The following is a 22,257-nucleotide window of genomic DNA, read 5'->3' as shown; positions in this document are numbered from 1 at the left end:
TAAGGGTTTTCACTGTGCTTTCCAAGACGAAAAAACGTGTTGTGAAGTCAGTAAAACCTTCTTTTTATCCATTAGGTTTTGAAATACTGGCTAGTGAGGATACTACATCCCTGTATTCTCTGCATTCTGTGCAGTAGTGCCTAAGCTCAGAGCCATCTTTTCCTGGCTCTGAGCAAGTATGACTACACTCCGATTAGAGAATTAGATGCTGTCAGATTGTCTCAGACCAGTGGTCAGGTGGAAGAAGAAAATGACTCTCAAATTCTTGGGCTTGCACGGGAAACAGGGAACAAAGGACATTTCTTCTCCCTGCCCCAAAAAAATATTTCAAGTGAACAGTATTGAAACAATGGGTTTATTTTTTCACTGAGAAGTCATTCAGTGAGGATAACCCCCAGTGAAGTTCTCTGCTTTGCAGCCATTGTTGCCTGCATGTGGCAAATTACAGTTTATGAAACAAAACGGTGTCAGTAACTGTACACAGACTTGTTCTCTGAACTGTCACCAGCATTAGCTGTTTCATCTCTTGCTCACAGAATACACTCTCTGTGGTTAAGTACTGGTTCCAGGAATTGCAACATACTGTGGATGTGTCTTGCAGAAGTAGAATTCCCTAAGTGTTTCATAGAAAATACTCTCAAGATATTTTCTCAAGAAAAGCATAGGCCAAATCATATTATGCTTACCCCATGCTTCATATTATGCTTACCCTTTGTTGACCATAATCTGTAAGAATGCAGCAAGCAAATGTAATGTTCATCAACTCTATTGCGTATATTTTAAAGATCCAGCCTTCTTATCTGGAATTTGTACCATCCTTTTTTCATTGTTGGGACCAAGCCTTTCTGCCATTGGCATGTTCTTTGTAAAACAAGTAAACATTAGCATCTAAACAACCTAGAGTTCACCAAGGTAGGGCATGCAGAGGATCACAGTTGAGAAATAGTGAAGGGGACATAATAAGCAACATGAAAGAATACCTACCCCATATCCCTCCCTTTTCTCGTCCCCCCACCTTGTAAACTGTAAATTTAACTTAAAATTAAAATTCTTAAAGTAAAATTCATAGCAGGCACTTGTGTTTTGCCAGTGGAAACTATTAACAAGCACATGAATGACAAGAATGTAAGTGGGAAGACCCCACTGCAGTAAATTATGCTTGACCAACCTGATTACCTTCTGTGATGAAAGAACTTCCTCAGTGCATGAGAGGAGAGCTGTAGAGAATGGACAAAATGAGGATATATGTATACCTAGTGCAATTTATTTATTCCTGTTCTGATGTTATAGCACTTTGAGAAGTAGGGCTTTGCCTCCCTTTTTCCATAGCTCCCATTCATTTTGTTTTGTCACTGGAAGAATGTGGGTTCTGTCTTACCCTGCTCTCATTCCTTCTAGGAGATGGTGATGTGTGTGTGTGGGGGGGGAAGTTTTACCTTTTCATCTTGAATGTAAAGATTGTTTTTAACTCTCTTGTGGCAAAATGTTTAACGACTGTACTACCTACCAAGAACTTTCTAATCTAGCACTTCTTGCATTTAGGACTATACTGTGCTTTTTTTGTTGTTGTTGTTTGTTTGTTTTTTAATTGATATTTCAGTAGATGTTCTCAGTGTCTTTCTTCTTCCTTTCTTTATTGCAAGCTGGGATTGCCCTCTTCTGTAAGTTTCTTGTCTTTGCCTACACCATTTTGACAAACATACAGTTGTTTTATCCTTCCATGTAACCATGCCTAGATTGCAAACCTGTTAAGGTGGCTGTAGTGGGTTTTTTCTTTATTTTGTACTCAGTGTTGCTCTTTGTAACGTGGATGAACCAGGCATTGAAATGAGCCGTGGTCTTGGAAGTTGGTCTTGGAACTTTTGGAATTTGTTTTTCAATTTCTTTGCTAAATTTTGGTAGCCACTATCAAGTGAACTTGTTTGAAATAAATTGTCATAGTGCTTTAGTCTAATGAGTGGACAAGTTTCCACTGGGTTCTTCCATGGATTCTGGAACCATGTTTATTTAAATTCTGTCCATGTGGAAAAAAATTTAAAGTAAAAGGTAAATTGAAGTTTGACTTGGATTATTCATTATTATATTAACTTTTTTTTTTCTTGTAGTTGATTTTGTAGGTGGGTGGTTTTAAGGAGTTAGTATAAGGAGATAATGCTACTGATACCTTTGTTTGTTTTGCTTTGTCTTGAGCTTCTCTGTCCCATAATATACGAAAGGAAAAGTCTACAGCAAAGATTACTTTGTCTAATATATCAGAGTCTAATAGCAGTGGGTAGAGCTTGGTGTGAGTAGAGCTAGAGCAGACATGTCCTGTGGAGTATTGAAAAAGAAAAATCAAAGCTGTGGAGAGGAGTCTATAGGTTCATTGCACCAGGCCATCATAACTGATGCCTCAGAAACGATGAGGATTCAAGAGCAATCAAGTTCCTGAGTGTAGTTCTCAGGCTTGTTTCTAAAGGCATCTACAGAGCTTAGAGTGTAGTCTCAAGACTGAGTTAACACAGTGAGCTGTAGATTATTGCCCAAAGTAGTACATGTTCTCATGAATTCCAGTGTTGATACTAATGATGTGCAGCTGCAAATTTTAGTAGAGGATTAATGTTCTGATGAATCAACAAAAAGCTGAGAGATGAAAGAGGCTGACCACTTCATTTGGCAGCATCCCACAGTTAAACTGGCATAAGCTGGTGCTGAAGAGCAGCTTTTGGCTGAGGACAGGATTAAATTGATTTATTTGTGAAATAGTTTTCCTACCTATAATCGGGTATGTCTAACTTTGAGCTATTCTATGTATTGATACTCTTGCGTAGTGGTAGCTTGGTTTTGCACACATGGAGGATTTTTTTCATAAAGCTGTTTATGCTGGAAGAAGAATATTACGTTTAAGATAAGCATGTATGTATTCACTTGGATTCTTTTTGTAGTCTGGACACCATGGTAGAGGATTCATGGCTCGCAGTTGTTAAAGATGTAATCTATTTCTTCATGTTACTCTGGCAGAAAGTATCTGTTGGATAAAAATCTTAAGATTGTGTGGGTTATGTGCTTGTTCTTTCAATTGGATGCAGTTTTATCTAATGGTGTTGCTAAGGAGTGTGCCTTTTGGTGTTTTTGTTAGATGGTTCCTGGCAGTAAAAAGTCTGGAGATGTCGTTTTCTTTGTAATATCAATGTTTACAGCTCAGCACTAGATATGGGATGTATTAAGTTGACTTTGGCACAGAACCATTGCAGAGGGTCTGTTGCTGTGGTAGTTAATTTTTATACTTCTGAAATTGATACGGAGAAATTTTTATCCAGATGAAAATGTATATTTCTAAACTCAATGTACTTCTGGAGCTATGGCTATCTTTGTATAAACCTATGAAGATGTTTTGAGAGATGTTGTTTTAGGGTCTATAACTGTGCCCACCATTTAGAGAGAATGTAAATTATTCATAGGTAAGTTGTGAGTGGGAGGATATCTGATGCATTGATTGGGCTGGGATCAGTTTGAAAAATGCCGTTGGTTTGTTTTAAAGCAGCACTCCTGCATTGACACAAATGGTTAGATGCCTAAGAGTTATAAATGTAAGTTCTATAAGAAAGAAGCATAGAGTGAAATGAGTGTTGCAGGGTTTTTGTGTTGTGTGACCTCTCATATAATACCCCTTCCTCCCCCAATGTTTTTTACACAAGTGTAGGTGTAATTGTTTCAGTGTACCTTCTCATGCCATGCTGTACTGTAGTTAGACATGTAAAACATAATCGTTGAAAATGAAAGCATTGAGGGAAAGGTATACTACCATCTCTCTTTTGGGAAAATGTAAAAACATGATAGAAAACTTACTGCTTTGTGTCTGGGCTGTTTAGGTTCCTGTCTCTTGTGCATCTCTGTACTGTAATTTCAGTGTAAAACTAGAAAATGTAACAGTGTGTTGTACAGGTATCCATATATTGATTAACACAGCACTGATCTTTAAGAGTTGTTTTTTTTTTTTTTATCTAAAAGTTATTGCTTTATGTAGATTCATAAACTTGATGAAAACTTTCATATCCTCAGGAAATCACTTGTGATATCTCGTGGTGTGTTTATATACATACATATTTTTTAATCTGGTTTCCAAAGGGTTATCATCACCTGACAAGATGATTTCTCGCTGCCACCTACATGTTTAATGGAAATTTTCTATCTGTTAAAATAGAATGCTAATTTGCAATCAGTGGTAGAACTATGAAAGCATCAAGGGAGAGGAAAAAGCCAACAGTTTCCTTTCTAGCTTTCTCATGTTTCTGTAAGACTAAACAACAAGATATTCATTTTAAAAAAAGAACTCTTTAAGTGTATAAGGTCAGTTTGCAGTAGTTTTTCCATTAATGTTGTCAGGAGTGCCGAGTCAAACAATCCAACATAGTTGGAGGGGGGACAGGGAGATGGATAGTGTTTCTAATGATTTCTGAGATAACATCCCTTGAACAAAACACTTAACAAAGCCTTTTTCTTTCTTTTTTTTTTTTTTTTTTTTTTGTAGTTTTCTTCAATTTGTAAGTCTTCTGGGAGTTTTGCAAGCTTAATTGGGCTCCCCATTTTGAAATATCTGATACTTACACTTGGGGGATTCATGGGAAGTAGTATGCAATAAGTCAGAAATGTCTTCAACTTGTTATTTGCCAGAAAATCATAGTTAACTGATAGAATATATCAGGACACTACTAACAGATGGTTTACTACTTTTGCATGTTTTTTGTTTTCACTCAAGTAAAATGTTGGTGTAATGCTTAAAGCATTACAGAGGTCTCTCTGCCCATACAAAGATTTTGGTATCTAAGAACTGGGTGATGGAAGAAGTCTTTTGACAATAGCCAGTAGGTATTGATATATTTAATTCTTAAAAGAATTATATATTTTGTCAGTAAGTGATTTTTTGCTGACGTATTTGGAGTGATTGAAAAAATGTTTTTATTTACCTGAAAAAGCTGATTCACCTTGTGTGGGTGAAGTAGAACACTTCAATTACTTGGAGTTATGTTTCATCCCCTTGTATTGCTCTGCTTTTGTACTTTTCCCTGGTGTTAAAAGTAATATAAAAGGAACATCCCTTGAGTTTACTGAGATTACTTCCCTTTTCCTCAAGATGTGGGTGTTGCAGATTAGAAAATTGAAAATTGAGCCTGAGAGACCCAAGTTTGTTTCTGGCTTCTCTTTGAGATACTTGATTTTATAGATGATGGCAATGTGAAAAAAACTTACAGTTTATACCAATACTAGTTACATCAGTATGAGTGGAAATAAAACTTAAGTTTTTGGAAACATGATGATGGAAGAGTATATGAAATGCACTGGTTGTAGTGAGCCATTGGTAAAAGCACTGTAAGATTGCTGAAGCAGGTTTTTTCTTCAAAACACCTTCAACTAACACTGCAGTAATTTCCTCTCTCTTTAGCAACCTGTATGCTAAATTATGAGTCCATTTAACACCTGGTTATTCAATAATTAGCTAAACAGTACTTGCAGAGTTTGTCCTTGTTGAGCAGCTGTGATTGTTCATGCTAATAAGGGAAAATTGTGTTCCTCTGAGACATCTTTGCCAGAGTAGCTCCCCAGACTTAATGTGCTCTAGTTGCACGGGACATACTGCAGTAATAGCATTGCATAGCATTTTTGGATATTCTCATTTGCAACAGGTTCTGATGGATTTTAGTGCAGAAATCAGAGTATATGCTAACAGAGCCTAATTTCCAGCTTTCCCTTTTGCCATGCCTCTGTTTTGCCCAACAAATAATAGAATCAGTACACCAAGAAATTTGTTCCTATCTTGAGACATGTCCTTTCTTATCAATGAGAAACCTCTTATGAAGTCCTGTGTTTCACCATTCTTTATTTGGTTCAATTTTGTGGATTCCTTTTTGCAAGTTTTGGTTTTGAAAAAAAAAATGTTTAGGTTGTCTTCAGCCAGCCAATTTCACACTTCCATCAGTTTGGTAGAAGTTCCTGACATTTCAGAATCTGTCTTTTAATCATTGCTTCATGATCAGTACAAGCTAACACTGCTGGTGCCTAAGGCAATCCCAGTGTTATCCCTGCTTTTCCTTCCCCTGTGCTATCACAATCAGCTGTGTAGTGAATTGAGTGAGGGAGCTGTTCTGAGTAAAACCAAAACTAATTACTATTTTTCTTCTTTTAAACTGGGTTAAACCTGGATTAATTCTCTTGTCTAATTCACTGCACTACCATATAAGCACTTTTTCTTTAAGGAAGAAAAGGGCACAGGGAAATTGATCATTTCTGACAGCACAGATGCACTAGGTGGGCATTAATTAATTTTGAAACACCAGAAACATCTGAAAGAAGCTCTGGAACACTACAAATGGCAGTCCTTCAAACTGGTTTTTCTTTTCATTAGGGAAAGGGGGCTGCTGTTTCTCTCCACGGTTCTTAAATTTCAGTTTTTAATAGTTTTTCTTTCCAGATAAATTCGATGAACAATGGAATAAAACCTATTTTTTAAGGAATTAGAGGGTGACTAGAGAGATCTCAATTGATTTGTTTCTATGATAAGGTATTAGACCATGTGAGTAAGTTAGAACTGGCAGATAGATCACAACTTTAAGGATGCCTTAGATATGGTCTCATGTGATATGAGTCACGAGTGAACTAGAGAAATGCAGTTTATATGGAAATAGCATAAGATGTAGGAACAGAAGAATGATTGTAGAACTGTTTTCAGAGGAGTTGGTATCTTTCTTGTTCTAACTGGAGGAGTAAAGGGAGGCTGCGTTAGCTCCCAAACTGTCACTGACTAAAACGATGGAACACAGAATGTGCATACTAACTTTCAGTGGGTGTCAATCCAGAGAGATCTGCAAATGTGGAAAGGCAGGCTTGGAATTCAAAATGATCTTACAGTATTGAAGAAATAGCCTAAAAGTAGTAAATACAGAAATCTCTTGTTAAGTGGGAGTAATGAGTTACTTAGATGTCAAATGAGAAACAAGTTGTGTAGTAGTAATTCTTCAGAAGAAGATCTGAAGAATGTAGTAGACAATGGCTTTTGTTCTCATCTACATCTTTTGCTGATATTTTGGAAAAGTGCTTCCAGTTGACTTTGCCTTAAAAGAAGCTTGAGGACTGCTGTCCAAAAAAGATGTAAGCTCATGGGAGGGAGTCTAGAGAGGTCAGGTGTCTGGAAGCAGAAATCTGTGAGGAATGACGGAAGGAACTGTGGTAACAGCCCACAAAGTCTAAAGGCAGATTTAATAACTGGTCTTAACAGCTAAAAATGCCTAAAAGGTCATAAAAATTAAGCTGACATCTTAAGACTATGATTTTCAGTGTTGCTATGTGGAAGTAGTAGCTCTTGCTGCTATGAATGTCCTGATGTCCTTAAGTAATAAATATAACTTCCCACAAATGCAAATGTGGTATCTCTGGGGCTTTGTTATAACATCTGGCAGTTCCTGAGTTTCTCTGTGAATCTCTTTGTGAGGTTAAAAACATTCCTGTTGCAAAAAGATAATTCCAAGGGCAGTATTCCAAACCAGTTCTTGGTTGTCCTTTAATAAAACAGTTCATGCTTTGAATAGTGTTGCTTAATGTGGTATTTTCTCTCCATATTTTCAAACTTGTGCTTCCTCAAACAATTGTGACTTTCAGTTCTGGGACTCTTCTAATATGAAAATACAGTAACCCGTATCCACCCACATGTCTTCTTGTACCATCTCCTATATAATTTTGTATACCTTTTGGGCAGAGTTCAGACAGTCTCAAAAAAGCACAGTCATCCTGCATCTTCTGCTTTTGCTAACATCTGTCTTGAGGAAGTAAGAGTAATTGATGTTGTGTGATCCCTCTTGCTCTCTCAGTTTTAATAGACTGGGGCACAGCTCAGGAATGAAAACAGCTGCTCTGTCTTATGCACAAAAGTGGATGTGGTCCTCCTTAAACACTTGTACAATTCCAGTGATATGCATGGTAATCTCTCATTGTAAGCGTGTGCTTGGAGATTGTGTGTGTGTGTAATGGAGGGAAGTAAACAAAGCTTCTAGGTGAACTTTTTGAAAAAGATAGTTACGGTCTGCCAGATTGAGGCACTTGACGATGTAGACTAAAAGAACATTTCTGGTTTGCATACCCATTTCTTTATAAATACCATTTAGAACTCTTGATGGTATAAGTCTTTTTAGTGCTGTAGCTCCTTGCAAGTTGCACAGAACTTAATCATATTCCTTTGGAATGAAAGGTTCACCCTGCTTAGGGTGAAGAACCATGTCAAACATTGATATTTTAGTTGCTTATTGCTTCTATTAGACATTAAAATATTACAACCATGTACTTTGCCACTCCTGTGTATTGTTTTTTTGTTTCCTTGATTAAAAGCATCACATGTTCTCAAGCCATGAAGTATGGTACCCAGCATGTCCTTTCCCATTCCATTCAACTTATTCTAGAAGCCCTTTGAGAGTCATAGATCATTCAAAGCAGGATGCTTTGGGGTCAAAACAAAACAAAACAAAAAAAAAAAAAAAAAAAAAAGAATGCTGGGATTCTGTTGAACACCTGTAACCAATCCATAGTTTGGTTAAAAACAGTTAAGGGTTGTAATTCTTACCTGCAGTATGGCTACCAGACACTGGATCATGTGTTTGACTGGCCTCTGTGGGATTCACTTAAGGGGCTTCTTTGTTGTTTATCTTTTGTTTTAGATGTATCTTGTTGATTTGTTGTTTTAGATTTAGGAGCCGTTGCCCTCCGAAGTCTGCTCGTGTCCAATTCAGCTTGATTGGGCCAGCAGATTGTTTAGTAATTATACTGCTAAGTAAAAACACATTTTGTGTGACTGAATTGCCACTTAACTTGCTGGCTGCACAAATATATTTACAATTCCATAATTTTCATATTTTAGAATTAATTTTTATTTTAGAATTTATTCAGATGAACCACTCATCACTGAGAGCTTATTTGAAAAAGTAAATTGGAAATGTGACTGCAAACAAAAGCTCTGGAGAGTGCTCCCCCTGCCCAGTAAATACTTGGAAAAGCCTGGAACTCTTGTTATTAGGGTGTAATAGATATTTTTTTTTCTGGCCTGTACAATGGTTTCCGCTAATTAAAAATTTCTCAAAGAAACTCTATTTTCACTAATGGAGGGATCACAGAAGATACTCTGATCTGTTATTTCAATCCTTTTAAAGATTTTTACCTCAAAGTTTTAAAGCAAAGTTGGTCTACTGGTTAATCCTTGTTTGCAGAGCTAACTAAACTAGGTGTTATGCTTCTAGGATAATGTTAACTTAAAATTATCTACTGCAGACCGGCTCTAGAAACTGTATGTTCTAACATTTGGTTTTGGAGGACTTACACGTTATTTGTCTTTGTTGTGCTATGATGCTATACTTCTCCAAAGATGTAATAGCTAGTTGTTCGAGACAACAGGAAATACAAAACTTTTGATGAATGGAAATGATCAAACACATAGTCTCAACATTTCTAGCAAGTAAATACCAGATAATTATCAGAATAGAAGAAGCTGGGCCTTTAATAATGTTGTCTTACAAAGATGTCTGAAGTCGAGGTCTTCTGTCAGGATGGCTAAAAGCAAATTTGAGTGCTTGTTAAAGCTATCAGTGCAGTCCAGCAGTAGTTAGTTGCACACTGTACGCAGAATTGCAGTGGTTACCCTGTCCTGCGAGCCCACCCCTGCTTGTGATTAAACAGCATCTTTGCATGTAATGACGCTTAACATGCTGAACATTTTTTTTTAATCATTCACTCTCTTGTTTCTTATTTCTTCTTGCTGACTTACAAGTTCTGCATGCTGAGGATTAGTTTCCCCAGTGTGTCTGTGTACCATTACCTCAGCACGGATATTGCAACTCCCTTTCTTTGCACTTGTTTGCGTGGCCCTAGAAAACATCTGGGTGTAAAGATAAGTCAGGTGCATGTTGGCAGGCTGCCAGAAAGCTGTCTGAATTTTTGGCTGACCAGCAAACTATTTCAGCTCATTGTTTCTGAACGTGTGGGATCTCTTCAAGTATCTTCTTAGTTTTATTTAATATAGTTTTAGAAATTACCTTTAATTCCTACTTCCTCCTCTGTTCCATGTACCGTGGACTGGTCAGCTTGTTCTTAGGAGGAAATTTTACTGATACAAATGCCATGGGAAAGCATTGTAGCACAGAAGGGTTTGAGGTGATGCAGTGTACATCACGCACTAGATCAAATCTGCACGGAAACCTCTTCTCTCTGGCATTTGTGTAGTGCTGCGGGTGCAGTGAGCATCCAGACATCCTGCTCCATAGGACTGCAGTGGCTGGAGTGAACACCCACAGGAGGAAAATGGAATTTTCTTTGTTCAGCCAAGAGCATCATTAGAATAATTTGAGCAGAATCAAGTATGTAGAACAAAGGAAGTGTGTGAGGCAGGTTAGTGTGGGCTCTTTACTAAGACTCTTGCATTTACTGAAATACTTAAATCCCCCTTGCCTCAGAGGGGTAGGGCCTTAGGGCCTGGTCTGCCCTGCCCCTGTCAGGAATGTTTTGAGCAAAAACTCTTCTGCCTTCCCACTGCTCAGAGAGCCTGCAATAACATTTTTTACTTTAAGGCATTTTATATTTAAGCATGTTTCCAGAATTACTTTTTTGGCCTAGATATTGAAATGGATACTTCTGAAGGAAATGTGAATTTATCCAGGATGCCTTTAGATAAATACATACTGAGACCAGCACCTTTTTTTTTTTTTTTTTTTTTTTTTTTGCTGAGGCACCAAGCAGCTGACATGAGAACTGTCGTGTACAAAACAGAACCATTCACTGGGAAAGATCAGGTTGTTGTCCCGTTATAACCACAAGTCAGGTGGTTAAGGAATGGTTTATAGAGGTCAGCGCTTCAGTCCCTCAGGGTTATTATGATTCCCCCAACTATTGGGTAAGACCTATGCGATTAAATTCAGAGGAGACTCTGTGATTAAAAAGGATCGCTCCACAGCCCTGTATAAATTGCCTAAAATTTCACAGATGTGTATTTATGAGTTGGATCCTCTTGGATAGATTGCAGAGAGGTGGATGTTGAGTCATGTATAGAAACAAATCCATTTTAAAGGGAACCACCACTCCAAATCTATCCAAAAGAGAATCCAAAAAGAGAAGAGATACTTCATATTTTGGATGCTTGAATCTGTCTCTACATTCACAGGGGGCTGTTGTCTGGAATTGATAGTGATGGCTTCCATCCTCCAAACTGCATTCTGAATCTCTCTCTTTGTATCAAACGAAAAGGACAACAAAATATTGTTAAACAGTAAAATAAGAACAGTCCAGAACTGATACAAAAAAAAAAATCACATCATGGCTTACATTTTTTAGTTTATCCATATATTTTTAATTTTGCCTTTTACTTGTTTTTAATCTATTGACACTCCCTGCCCCAGGAGTTGCATAGGCCTTTCTGTCAAGTAAGCTCAGGGTTTGAAATCCTCATAGTGTTAGTAATGCATGCTTAATAATACAGTCATGTGTTACCAATAATACAGTACATATTAATAATGATAACAATCCTAATGATTTTAATCCAGGCAATATTGCCTACCTTCCTTTTTCCATCTCTGAAAAAGATAATTGTAATAGAAAGTCAATATGCAGTAATTCAACTATTTCTACATCTACGTGTGTATGTGTGTGTGTGTGTATATATATATATATATATATATATATAAAATATACATACATACACAAAGACGTATAAAAATTATGACAACCTGGACAGGTAATTAAAAATGAAGGTAAGAGAAAAGCTGCTGCAGGAGGCTGAGTAATTTTTATTATTATCAACCCCCTCCCCCCCCCCCCCAGCTGAATTTTCCCTATTCAGTTTTCAGCAGAGCTTTGATATTAAGTCAAACACCAAGAGTCTGGGGATGAATTGCTTTCCTGGCATTCTTAATAATTTCCTACGCTTTGTGAGAAAGGAGATTTTTTTATTTTTTTTCTTCTCAGTTGTAATTAGATTGCTTTTCTGTAAAGTTCAGTAGACTTCTGATGCCCAAAATAACCTTTGTTAAAATAGCATAAGTTAAAGTGGGGGGAGAAATACTTACATTCCAAAGTATTTGAATTCACACACAGTGGAAATCCACACAGTAGTGGAAAACTGGTAATGATTTGAATTCTTCATGGAGCTAATGCCAAGAACACTATTATATAAATAAATCTGCATGTACTACATGAAGTATTGCATGTACAGCCAGCATCTTTTTTTTAATTAAAAGAGGTTTTTGTTGGAGGATGGAAAAAATTGAGAGTTACGCGTATTCATTGAGCAAGTCTTCCTTATTTTTTTTAGTAAAACAAATAAAAATACTGTACTAAAAATGCTTTTGAAAAAGAGGAGTGCTGGAATGTTTTGCATATTTAACCAAAGGTTATATTAAAGTCTTTTACATAGATCCACCAGTAAATATGGAGAAGGTTACTTATTTATACCTAGCTGCTGGTTTTTGAACTATGAGAAACAATTCAATACAAACTATACTTACTGACAGCTGAATCTCAGAAGTCTGTTAACACATAAGGATATAACTGTTGGGTTGGTGTTTTTTCTTGTTTGTTTTGTCTGTGCTAATGTCGGTTTCCATATTAGACTCAGAAATCATGTCAAGTATTAGATTAATCTTGTTATTCTGGCTTTTGAGAGAGCTATATATGTTGAGAATGATTCTTAAACTAAATCTTGAAGTATTATATGAAAGCTTTGAAGCTATAAGGAAATATTTACTGCTACAAACAACTTTAGGTAAGAAAAATTGAAAATAGGGGGCACTGAATTTAGTGCAATCACTCCTTTCTTTATAAATACATACTCTTAATCAAGGAGACGTTTTACATCACAGACTGTTTTTGAAATCATGCTTATTTTGCAGTGCATAAATCTGAAAATGTCTGAGAACAGCAGTGGTCCGACAGTCTAGTTGCAGAATTAACAGCCTCAGATTGTGGCTAGCTAGAGAACCTTTTTCTGTAACACAAGTTTATTTTTTACCTGAGAGAATGTGTTGGTTTTCCCATAGAGCCACTTATTAGAATTAGTTTAAGCATGTGAAGGTCTGACACTGAAGTTATTTTGGTAAAGATATCAGTCTTTATCTCAGCCAGAAGGAGCTCTTTGTGATTAAAATCATAGTTATTAACAGTGACCTTGAATTTTAAATAAATAAATAAAATAGTCCTAACATGCCAACAGCTCACATGCTGGTATATACTGCAGTTATTTCCATAATACAGAACAGGGGAAAATTCTGGTACGATGACCACAAATGTGAAAACAGACTTTTCTAAATAACTTACAGGTTACTTACAAAAGAATCTTTTTGATTCTTTTTTCCATGTTGATATTTGTTGTTAAAGGATAGGTAACTTTCATGGTAGCAGTTAAAAAATCACATCTTTTTGGAAAGCTGAACATTCTTTCTTGCAAAAAAACCTTTTTCTCAAATTGGTCTAGATTTATCTTTTACAGGGGCCACTTTTAAATGAAATTGATTTATTATTTTTTTTGGTAGGAATGTATGTAAAATGACTTCATGCTATGACTTATCAGAATTTGCACAGCTCTAATGTTGGTTAACTGTTCTGAAACTGGAGAGTGCTATTGCAGTTGTGTGGTTTTTGTTTGTTTGTTTGTTTATTTTTTGTTTTGGCAAAGGATTCTATTTGCACCCCAAAATAAATAGCTTGTTAACTTGATTTGGACCAAATTGTGTTCTCTCACCTCCATGAACACAGGTATTGAAAACAAAACCATAACAGTATCATAAATAGGTACCAACAAAATGCTGAAACTGAAAATGCTAAGACAATTCATTTGCTGATTCTGCGTAAACTAATATGATGGTTCCATGACTCTCTTGGATTTATTATCTAATCTGACCAGAATTTGTGTTTCTCTTGTGATTAAATTGTGGCAAATATCATCTGCCAATATCATCCCACAGGTAGAATTCATGGCTTCATTAGTTGAGACCTGAATGACCATCTTTAACTTTCCTCTAGAAAGCCTGAAAAGCATGCATCTGTTACTTGTGTAATAAAAAAATGAAAATGTATCAGGAGACCTCTCATTAATTTGTGATGCAGATTTAGAGGTTCTATGAGTTTTTCTAATTATTATTATTTTATTTTAAATTCTGTATTACATAGTGTCTGAAAAAGATATACTGGAGATATTTTGTGCTCTGTTTATATAAATGAACTTCAAGTCGGAAACAAAAGATCAAGTAAGGAGAAAGCTGAAGGTAGCAGTGTCAGCATGGGACTGGTGGTTCTTGGAGATAAGGAATGTTCCTGTTAGGACAGGCATTGAGCAAATAGAAAATGGTCAGAGTGAAAAATAAGTTAGGCTTGAGACATCAAAACGAACCTTGTTCATTTTAAACTTCCCTGAATAAATAATTATAGGGCAAGTGATTTAAAAAGTATATGAGGATCAAAAAAGAGGATTGCTTCTGGCTATGAAGTTTCTTTAGATTTAGCAGTCTGTTAGTGGGACCTACATACTTATTAACAGATTTCACTGGAGAGTTATTTTGAGTTATAAACTCTGTCATCATAAAATCAGAGTTATATCAGCTCTGTGACTGAGTTCTCTATTCTTTTGTTAGGTTCCTCTGTAAGTTGTGTTCAGATGCACATTTCTTTTGCTGGACACGCCTGAATAAGCAGCTTTCCTCCTGCTCCTTCCCTGTTATGTTTTTTTTTTTTCTCTCCAAATGTCTCTCCTAAATTGATTGTGCTATTACGTGATGAAACAAATTGAGGAACTGACCTGGGTTAAAATTACTTGGCAAAAATGAAGAGGTGTGGTTTTGTCTAAGCTGATTTTTCTGATGCTGTTTTCCTGTGCAGTTGCCCAATCGGCAATTACAGAGGAGTTGAGGGGATAAGTTATTAAAGCTGCAAGAATTGCAGGAGCTGCTTAAGGAGAAGCCCTGTGACTGAAAGCAATGGTCCTGAAAGAATAGTCTTACAGAGATTTTAGGCTTCATGTACTTTCTGTGAATGCTGCTACTTATGCTGCATACTGGCAGTATAACTGCCAGTATGACCTAGCTCAGAGTGGAAGCTGATGAATTTGACCACAGGCTCAGTTCAGTCCTTGTGTACATGGGACAGATGAATTTTCCACCAGTTACCAGAGAAAGAATTAATGAAGCTTTTATGCAGAATGAATTTAGTTACAAAATCTTCTCAGTGAAGAATTTGGATCACACTGAAGTGCTAGTATGGACTGCTCATGCCCAAAATAGGCTAGTTTGAGAGTTTGTGTGGATAACAACAAATAACTTCATGGATGACTACTTTGAAAATTCTGCCTCACAGTATATGAAATTCTCTTGTAAATTCTTTAAATCACTAAAGACTTTATTTGAAGTTCAGAGGTTCTAATGTAAGTCAGCTGGATTTCCATGTAGCTTTGGAGTAGTTCCTAATACTTTTACTTATGATTTTATTTTTAGAGAGTGTGAGTCTGCTATATCTGATCTACAATGAATGCCAAATCTGCAATCAACAAAGAAATATTTGCCCCACATGATGAAAGGATGCTGGGAGCTGTCCAAGTAAAAAGAAGAACAAAAAAAAAGATTCCTTTTCTAGCTACTGGGGGTCAGGGTGAATATTTAACGTACATCTGCCTGTCAGGTAAGATTAAAGATTTGGACATCCATTTGTCTGTTTTGGTATTTTTGATTAACTGATTAGATGTTATCCCATAGCTGCAAGGTGCTAGGTGACTTGAATCTTAATAATGGAAGCAGAGAATAATGGCACTTGAAATACAGGCTATTAATATTTATACCATATAATAAATTGAACAGGTGGTTTCATTGTTCAAAAAATGAAGTGTTCTCACAGCATAGCTGCAGAATATGAACAAATAGAGTAATTGGAAACAGTCCTTGCTTATTGATGTTAAGATCTTTCTTGGAGGGCTGAACTTCATATTGTTTGTTTCTGCTTTTTATGCCCTGAAATTTCTAGTTTGAAGCAAATGTTCTTTTCATATTTGCCCCTGTGTTACAAACTTTTTGGGTCTTTTAAATATGCAACTTTCAGTTAAAATATTTTCTGTTCAATGATACACAGCACCACTGTTGTGTTTGATCTCCTGACTTTAAAAGGGGTGAAGAAGGATATAGTTTGTTTGAGGAAGAAAATGATGTATAGTTATCAGTTTTGAGGTCTCACAGGGAACAGGGAAATGATCTATTGCTGCTAATGTGCTCAGGTGAAATTCATTTGAGCTTCTCCAAAGTCAGACCAGTACCAATGAAAGTCTGAGTTTTGTGGAACAGACTATGTAGTAGTAGTTGTCTGTTTAGCATCTGTTGTGCTTGGTATATATTTATCCTTTCTAATAAAGGTAAAGGTACATTTATTTATTTTAGTGAAAATAAATGAATGAATTTCATATTTAAATGAAATTCATTGATTGGGTAACCTGTGGTTAACTATGGTCACAGATTTTTGGCTGTATTTTTTCTTTTAAGAATGTAATTTGGCTTATGCTTTGAATACTTTCTGGTTATTATAATTGAAAGTAAGATAAATTTTACCAGGATTATGTCTTGAAGCAGTTGGACAGTTGTTTGTGATACTTGTTTGTCTGTAGATTACACCTGTTTTCAAACTTAGCATGGAATTCAGTTGCTTGTTAGGCATTCAGTGCAGTTCTAGATTTCTAGAAATACCCAGCCCTTCCTCCAGGTACCTCTCTCTCAGGAATGCAGAAGTCCCCCTGTATTTTCTGTGTCTGCCAAGTGAGTGTGTGTGATTATCTTTGATATCCTAAGGTGCTTTAGGCATATTTTTGAGTATCAGTTGCCTCCTTAGAGGGTGTGTATCTCACTGCAAGTAAAACTAGCAGTCACAGGAAGTGCTCTTGTGAAGTTCAGAATACTGATACTGTTTCTGAAGTAAATGAAAGATTATGTTTCATGGACTTTGTCAAATTTCTTTCCACAGAAAATTATATTAAACCTTTCAAAATGTAGGGTGTAAAACTCAGTGACTCTACAGCTGTTAAGACATCACACACATGCACAGAAAATGTACATTTATTAAATATGTTGCCAAATAACATTTGTATATGTATGTACAAGTACTTATGTTAAATATAAGCTGCAGAGTATCTGTACACACACACTGAGGACAATAAGACAAAACAGATTCAACACTTCTTGCTGAGTATTCTGCTTGCCATTCTTCCCATGTACGGTAGTTTCAAGGAAGAGTTTGATTCACCTCGTCTTTTCCCTGAGGTTGTGGTTTGGATACCCTTTTAAGATGTAAGGATTGCAGGCCTCAATTCCCCCAGGTTGTGAAGGAAGCTGAATCTAGGTCTTCCATCTTTGAAATAAATGTTCAGATCACTAACTTGTTTTGAAGCAAAGGTTCAACTCTTACTCATTTGGCAGTCAATTTTTAAGAGTCTTGAAGATGTTACATGATCTTAGATGCATCTAATGCCATTCTGCAACAGGATAATGCATAATGAGTAGGGAAGAAACAGCAGATGTCCTGATTTCAGCAGAGTTTCTCATTGATGACAAAGAGAAATATTCAGGGTCTAAATAAAACTACTGTATGTTGGTCACTGAAAAGCTGCATAATTGAACTAGGAGAGTTTTGTGTGGCTTGCTGTTAGTGAGGTTCTGCAGGGGAATGAGACTTTGTTATTAAGATATTTAATAATAATAAAGCGTATGCTATCAAACATAATGTATGATCAGTAATTTCAATTGACTGAAGAGGCTTGGGAGGGGACTGCCTGGCTGTATTCATGTTTGAGGACAGATTCAGAATTCCAGAGTGATCAAAAAGTTGATGTAATGCAATAGGGTCAAGTGCAATTAGTTATTTAGTCAAGAACAATCAATAGCACAAAACTAAAGGGTGAGGAAAAAATGCTTCTGCCACTGAGGTTAAAGGAAATTGTGACAAGGATAAACTGTTTTGCTCTTCCCAATGGCTATGAAGTGATAATGGTTTTAGCTGCAACGAGTAGTTCTGTTATATTTTTAAAAAGTAAATAAAAGTAAAATATAATTTAGTAAGGATATATGGGAATGGCAGTTGTGCTGTGTCCCCAGATGGTCTAAGATGAACTATATATGGGGGTTAAAGAATGTACTTGGTGACTTTCCATTTTTTCTGTGATTCAGTGCAAATTATTAGAAGCACTGACGGCTAGCTCTAGATACTAGTTTCCACTTCAAATGATGTATGCTTTAATGCTGTGTTGCAACACCTATCTTAGAAACAACTTTATAAGCCCTTTACTCTTGTCCCACTTTTTCCCCAGGTTTTGCGACATATTAGATAAATGTAGTGAGTAGAATATATATGTTCTTAGTTTTCTTAGACTGATTTGTGTGGCCTTTACTAGAAGGAATATGATAATTTACAGGCTAGAGCTTAATATGTCAGTTGAAAGAATCCCCTTAGAAACCAATTTGTTATGAGGATTATAAATGTTTGGGGATATAAAATGTCCTGCCTACTTATAATTTCATTCAAGATGGGGCACAGAAATCTAGACGTCAACCATTGTAAAAGCTATTTCTACATTCTACTGTTTGTAGCTGAAAAAATTACACTGTTAACAGTTGTTTTCCTTTTCTCTTTTGAATTTAAAATACATTATATCACAATTGTTGTCTACCCACATTTTTGTAAATACAGATCCTGAGCAGGGGGACTGTATCACTGCCACCTGTAGGACTCAAATAGCTGGGATAGTAAAGCATTAGAACAGTCAAATGATGAAAACAGTGAGATGGGAGAGTAAGAATGATTATTTCAATTTTTTATTTGAAGTATGTACTGGGCTTCATATTTGACAATACTAAATATTGGTTAGAAGGAAATACCTATTGATGCTCCAAAAATGTGTACATAATGCTGTCAGCTGCAACTGAAGGTGGATTAACGTAAGGATGCTGTAGGACTGTTTACTGCGACTGTGGAGACATGCAACCTGGAGCTCATTGTAGTGGCAGGGCTGACAAAGTTAGACTGGGAAGCATAGCCAAGAGAAATCTTCTCAGAGATATTTAGTTGAAGAACAGCAAGCAAGGAGTAGACAGATGGGAAACACAGAGGCTGTAGGCAGAACAGAGAAGACGAAAACTGGGATTTTTTTTTTATGTAGGAAAGAATTTGACACAGCGAAAAAGCAAGAAATTCAGAGCTGAAAGTGGATATTTATCACCTCCTCCACACTAGCAGACCTAGTGACAGTTATTGGATCAGATCTAAGCTTTAAATTTGTCACCATTGTCTTATGTAATTGAAACATAAATGTTTAAAATAGTTTTTAGCCTTATTTAGAATGCTGAATTAAATATGAAATACTTAAAGGTCACTTCAGAGATACAGGATGCTGGCCATCTCTCCTACCTGCTTGTGTGCAGTTCTGTGTGTTATTTCCTTTGACATGATATCATTATGGCTTCTAAGTAACTTTTAATATTAAAAAGGTTTTTAATTTCGTATAGTGCATTGGAAGTGTTCCAGTTTATACGTATGGATGTGGCATTGACCTTTTCAGGACTAAAACTGTATTGCTGTTGCAATAAGCTGAATGAACCAGATTGTTCCTTTTGAACCTGAATTCCTGTGTGTGTTAACACTTAGCTGTTCCACTTTTTCTAGTCCTAGTTAAAAGCTTGGAATTTGAGTGTAAGTTTTAAAAGCTAATACTGTTTAAAACTGGGAGTGGAATCCTTTTTTTCTTTGCTGTCTCCAAATGAAATTAACATATTAACATTGGATGGCTTTCATGTGAAAGTACAATCTATTGAGAGTGATGGGAAAAAAAAAAAAAGCCCCAAAAGTGCACAGAAATTGTTAAGAAACAACATACAGATATAACATATATTCATTTTTGTCTTTCTTCATTAAAATTTAACCTCATTGACCATGTCACTATTATTTTCAAACAACAGGCAGCAAATAGCTTAAAAAGCTATTTGCAGTTACCACAGTATGCGGAGGTGTTGTTTGTTTTTTTTTTTTTTTCCTGTTTCTAAGTATACAGAGAGACAGGTCTACCTTATTAGCTTAAATAGTTTTGTGAATACCCTCAGTTTGTGCTCTTACAGCACATTTACTTCAGCTAATATCTAACCACACTGCTTGGTTATGCTTCCAACATAAGCATCGTATTCTATTTTTGTCTCAAGAGCCATAAAGTTGTCTTTCCAAATATAAACTTGTTATTCCTTCTAAACAGATGGCTCATGGAATAGAATATTACCTAGGAATGGCCTATATCTCTTCTTCCTTTGAAGGTAACTTGACATGGCAGTCAGAAATTCCCCATAATTTCATGGGGATTTCCAGTGCTGATTATATGTAATTGACCTGTCCAATTTTCAGTTCAGTGACCATACAGAAAGTAGTGGGAAGGAGTTTCAGATCAAAATAATTCATTTTTTCTCCTATATCTTCTCATTTTTTCTTGTCAGTTTTGGTCCTGTACTGAAGTGACCATCTGCCAATTTATTTTTTTCATGTTGAAGAAAACGTTCCTTTTTCAGGAGCTTGTAGTGCAGAGGATTCTCATGTTTCTTTCTCGGGTTGTGAGAAACAAAAGTGAATTTCCTTTTTCTGTTTGCTTTCAAGGAGAATGCTGTACTCAACTCATCATAGGGTGTAATGAGTAATTTTTTGGGACAGTTTCCTCTGTTTAAATGTTGTACTGGGGAGTGAGAATGATACTTCAGTATTAATGGTCAGACATAGTGTGTTCAATTTGGAGGTGGATCTGGCCTACGTGGATGTCAGGCCCTCTACTGCATGTTTAATTACGTATGCAAAGTAGTACATCATCTACATGAGAGATTCAGCCAGCTCAGAAGAACATGAATACTAAATGGCGGTTTGTTCTTCTGCAAGTTTTGTGTGACTTTGAGAGCTGTTTGAAGACAACTGCAGGGCAGTTGTGGTGGTTTCCCTAACCCCACAGATTTCCAGGTTGGAACAACAGGTGGAACATCTGGGCATGCATTGGTATGTGTGTTTGATCAGGGAAGATATCTCCGGTAGCTGTACTCAGCACAAGGGCTGCCGGTTACAAATCATGGCTTTAAGGTGTAAAAATTCATATTCTGTGTCCCGGTGTACTGTGTTTATGTGGTAAGGCTTTGGTAGCAGGGGGCTGCAGGGGTATTATCTGTGAACACAGCCCAGCAGCTGCCCTGTGTCAGACAAGAGCTGGTTCCAAAAGGGACCCGCTGCTGGCCAGAGCTGAGCCAGTGAGGGAAGCTGTTTGTGCCTCTGGGAGATTAGATTTATGAAAGGCAAAATATATAAAATAAAATACCCTGCTGGGCAAGAGCTGCTAGGAGAGGGGAGTGGAAAATGTAGAAAGAAACAACACTGCAGACAAGGTCATTGCAGAAGGAGGGCAGAAGGTGCTCCAGGCACACAGCCAAAGATCCCCTGCAGCCTGTGGAAAGGCCCCTGGTGGAGCAGGCTGTCCCTCTGCAGCCGCCTGTGGGTCCCACGTGGAGCAAATCTCCACGCTGCAGCCCATGGAGGAGGAGCAGATAGAACAGGTGGATGTGGCCACATGAAGCCTGCACCCCATGGAGAGCCCTCACAGGAGCAGGTTCCAAGCCAGAGCTTGGAGTCTGTGGAGAGGAGTCCGTGTAAGAGTAAGCAGATTATCTGTTGAGGGTGCTGCACATGGGGGACCCAGGTTAGAGCAGTTTGCTCCTAGTGGGTGGACCCCATGGTACGAACCCATATTGGAGCAGTTCTTGAAGAGCTGCTGTCTGTGGGAAGCCCCCACAGGATCAGTTCGGGAAGGATGTCATGCTGTTGGAGGGACCCATGTGTTGCAGTGGCAGAGTGACCGTGAAGGAGCGCATAAGTGCTATAGACTGACCGCAGCCCCCATTCCCTGTTCCTTTTCACCACTTGAGAGGAGGAGGTGGAAGAGGGGGAGGGCTTTTTAGTTTGCTTTTAGTCCCTCAGTGCTCTAGCTTGTTACTAATAGACAACAAATTACATTAATCTCCCTTGAATCTGTTTTGCCCATGACAGTAACTGGGGAGTGATCTTCCTGTCCTCGTCCAGACCCTTGAGCCCTTTTTCATTGTATTTTCTTGCCCTCTTCCTTTGAGGAAGGGGTGTGAGAGAGCAGTTGTGGTGGAGTTTAGCTAGCTAGCCATCAGGATGAAGCCACCGCAGTAAGAGAAGAGGAATATTATGTATTCCTCT

The 22,257-nt window shown here is 37.2% G+C and overlaps 1 protein-coding gene across 6 annotated transcripts in view; it reads left to right on the top strand.

Annotated features, from left to right (window-relative positions):
* The window catches only part of STXBP6 (syntaxin binding protein 6), a 112,195-nt gene that overhangs the window by 23,461 nt on the left and 66,477 nt on the right, over positions 1-22,257 (top strand). For all 6 annotated transcript variants that reach the window (XM_072038922.1, XM_038180190.2, XM_038180191.2 and 3 more), the window contains one exon: positions 15,486-15,669. In XM_072038922.1, the coding sequence (XP_071895023.1) occupies positions 15,516-15,669 (154 nt within the window). In that variant the 5' untranslated portion in view covers positions 15,486-15,515. The remainder of the gene's footprint in view (positions 1-15,485; positions 15,670-22,257) is intronic.

This window comes from Anas platyrhynchos, chromosome 5, assembly GCF_047663525.1.
Source record: "Anas platyrhynchos isolate ZD024472 breed Pekin duck chromosome 5, IASCAAS_PekinDuck_T2T, whole genome shotgun sequence".
Classification (NCBI taxonomy): Eukaryota; Metazoa; Chordata; class Aves; order Anseriformes; family Anatidae; genus Anas; species Anas platyrhynchos.
The sequence above is the reverse complement of the archived record's forward strand: the minus strand, read 5'-3'. Positions and strand labels throughout refer to the sequence as shown.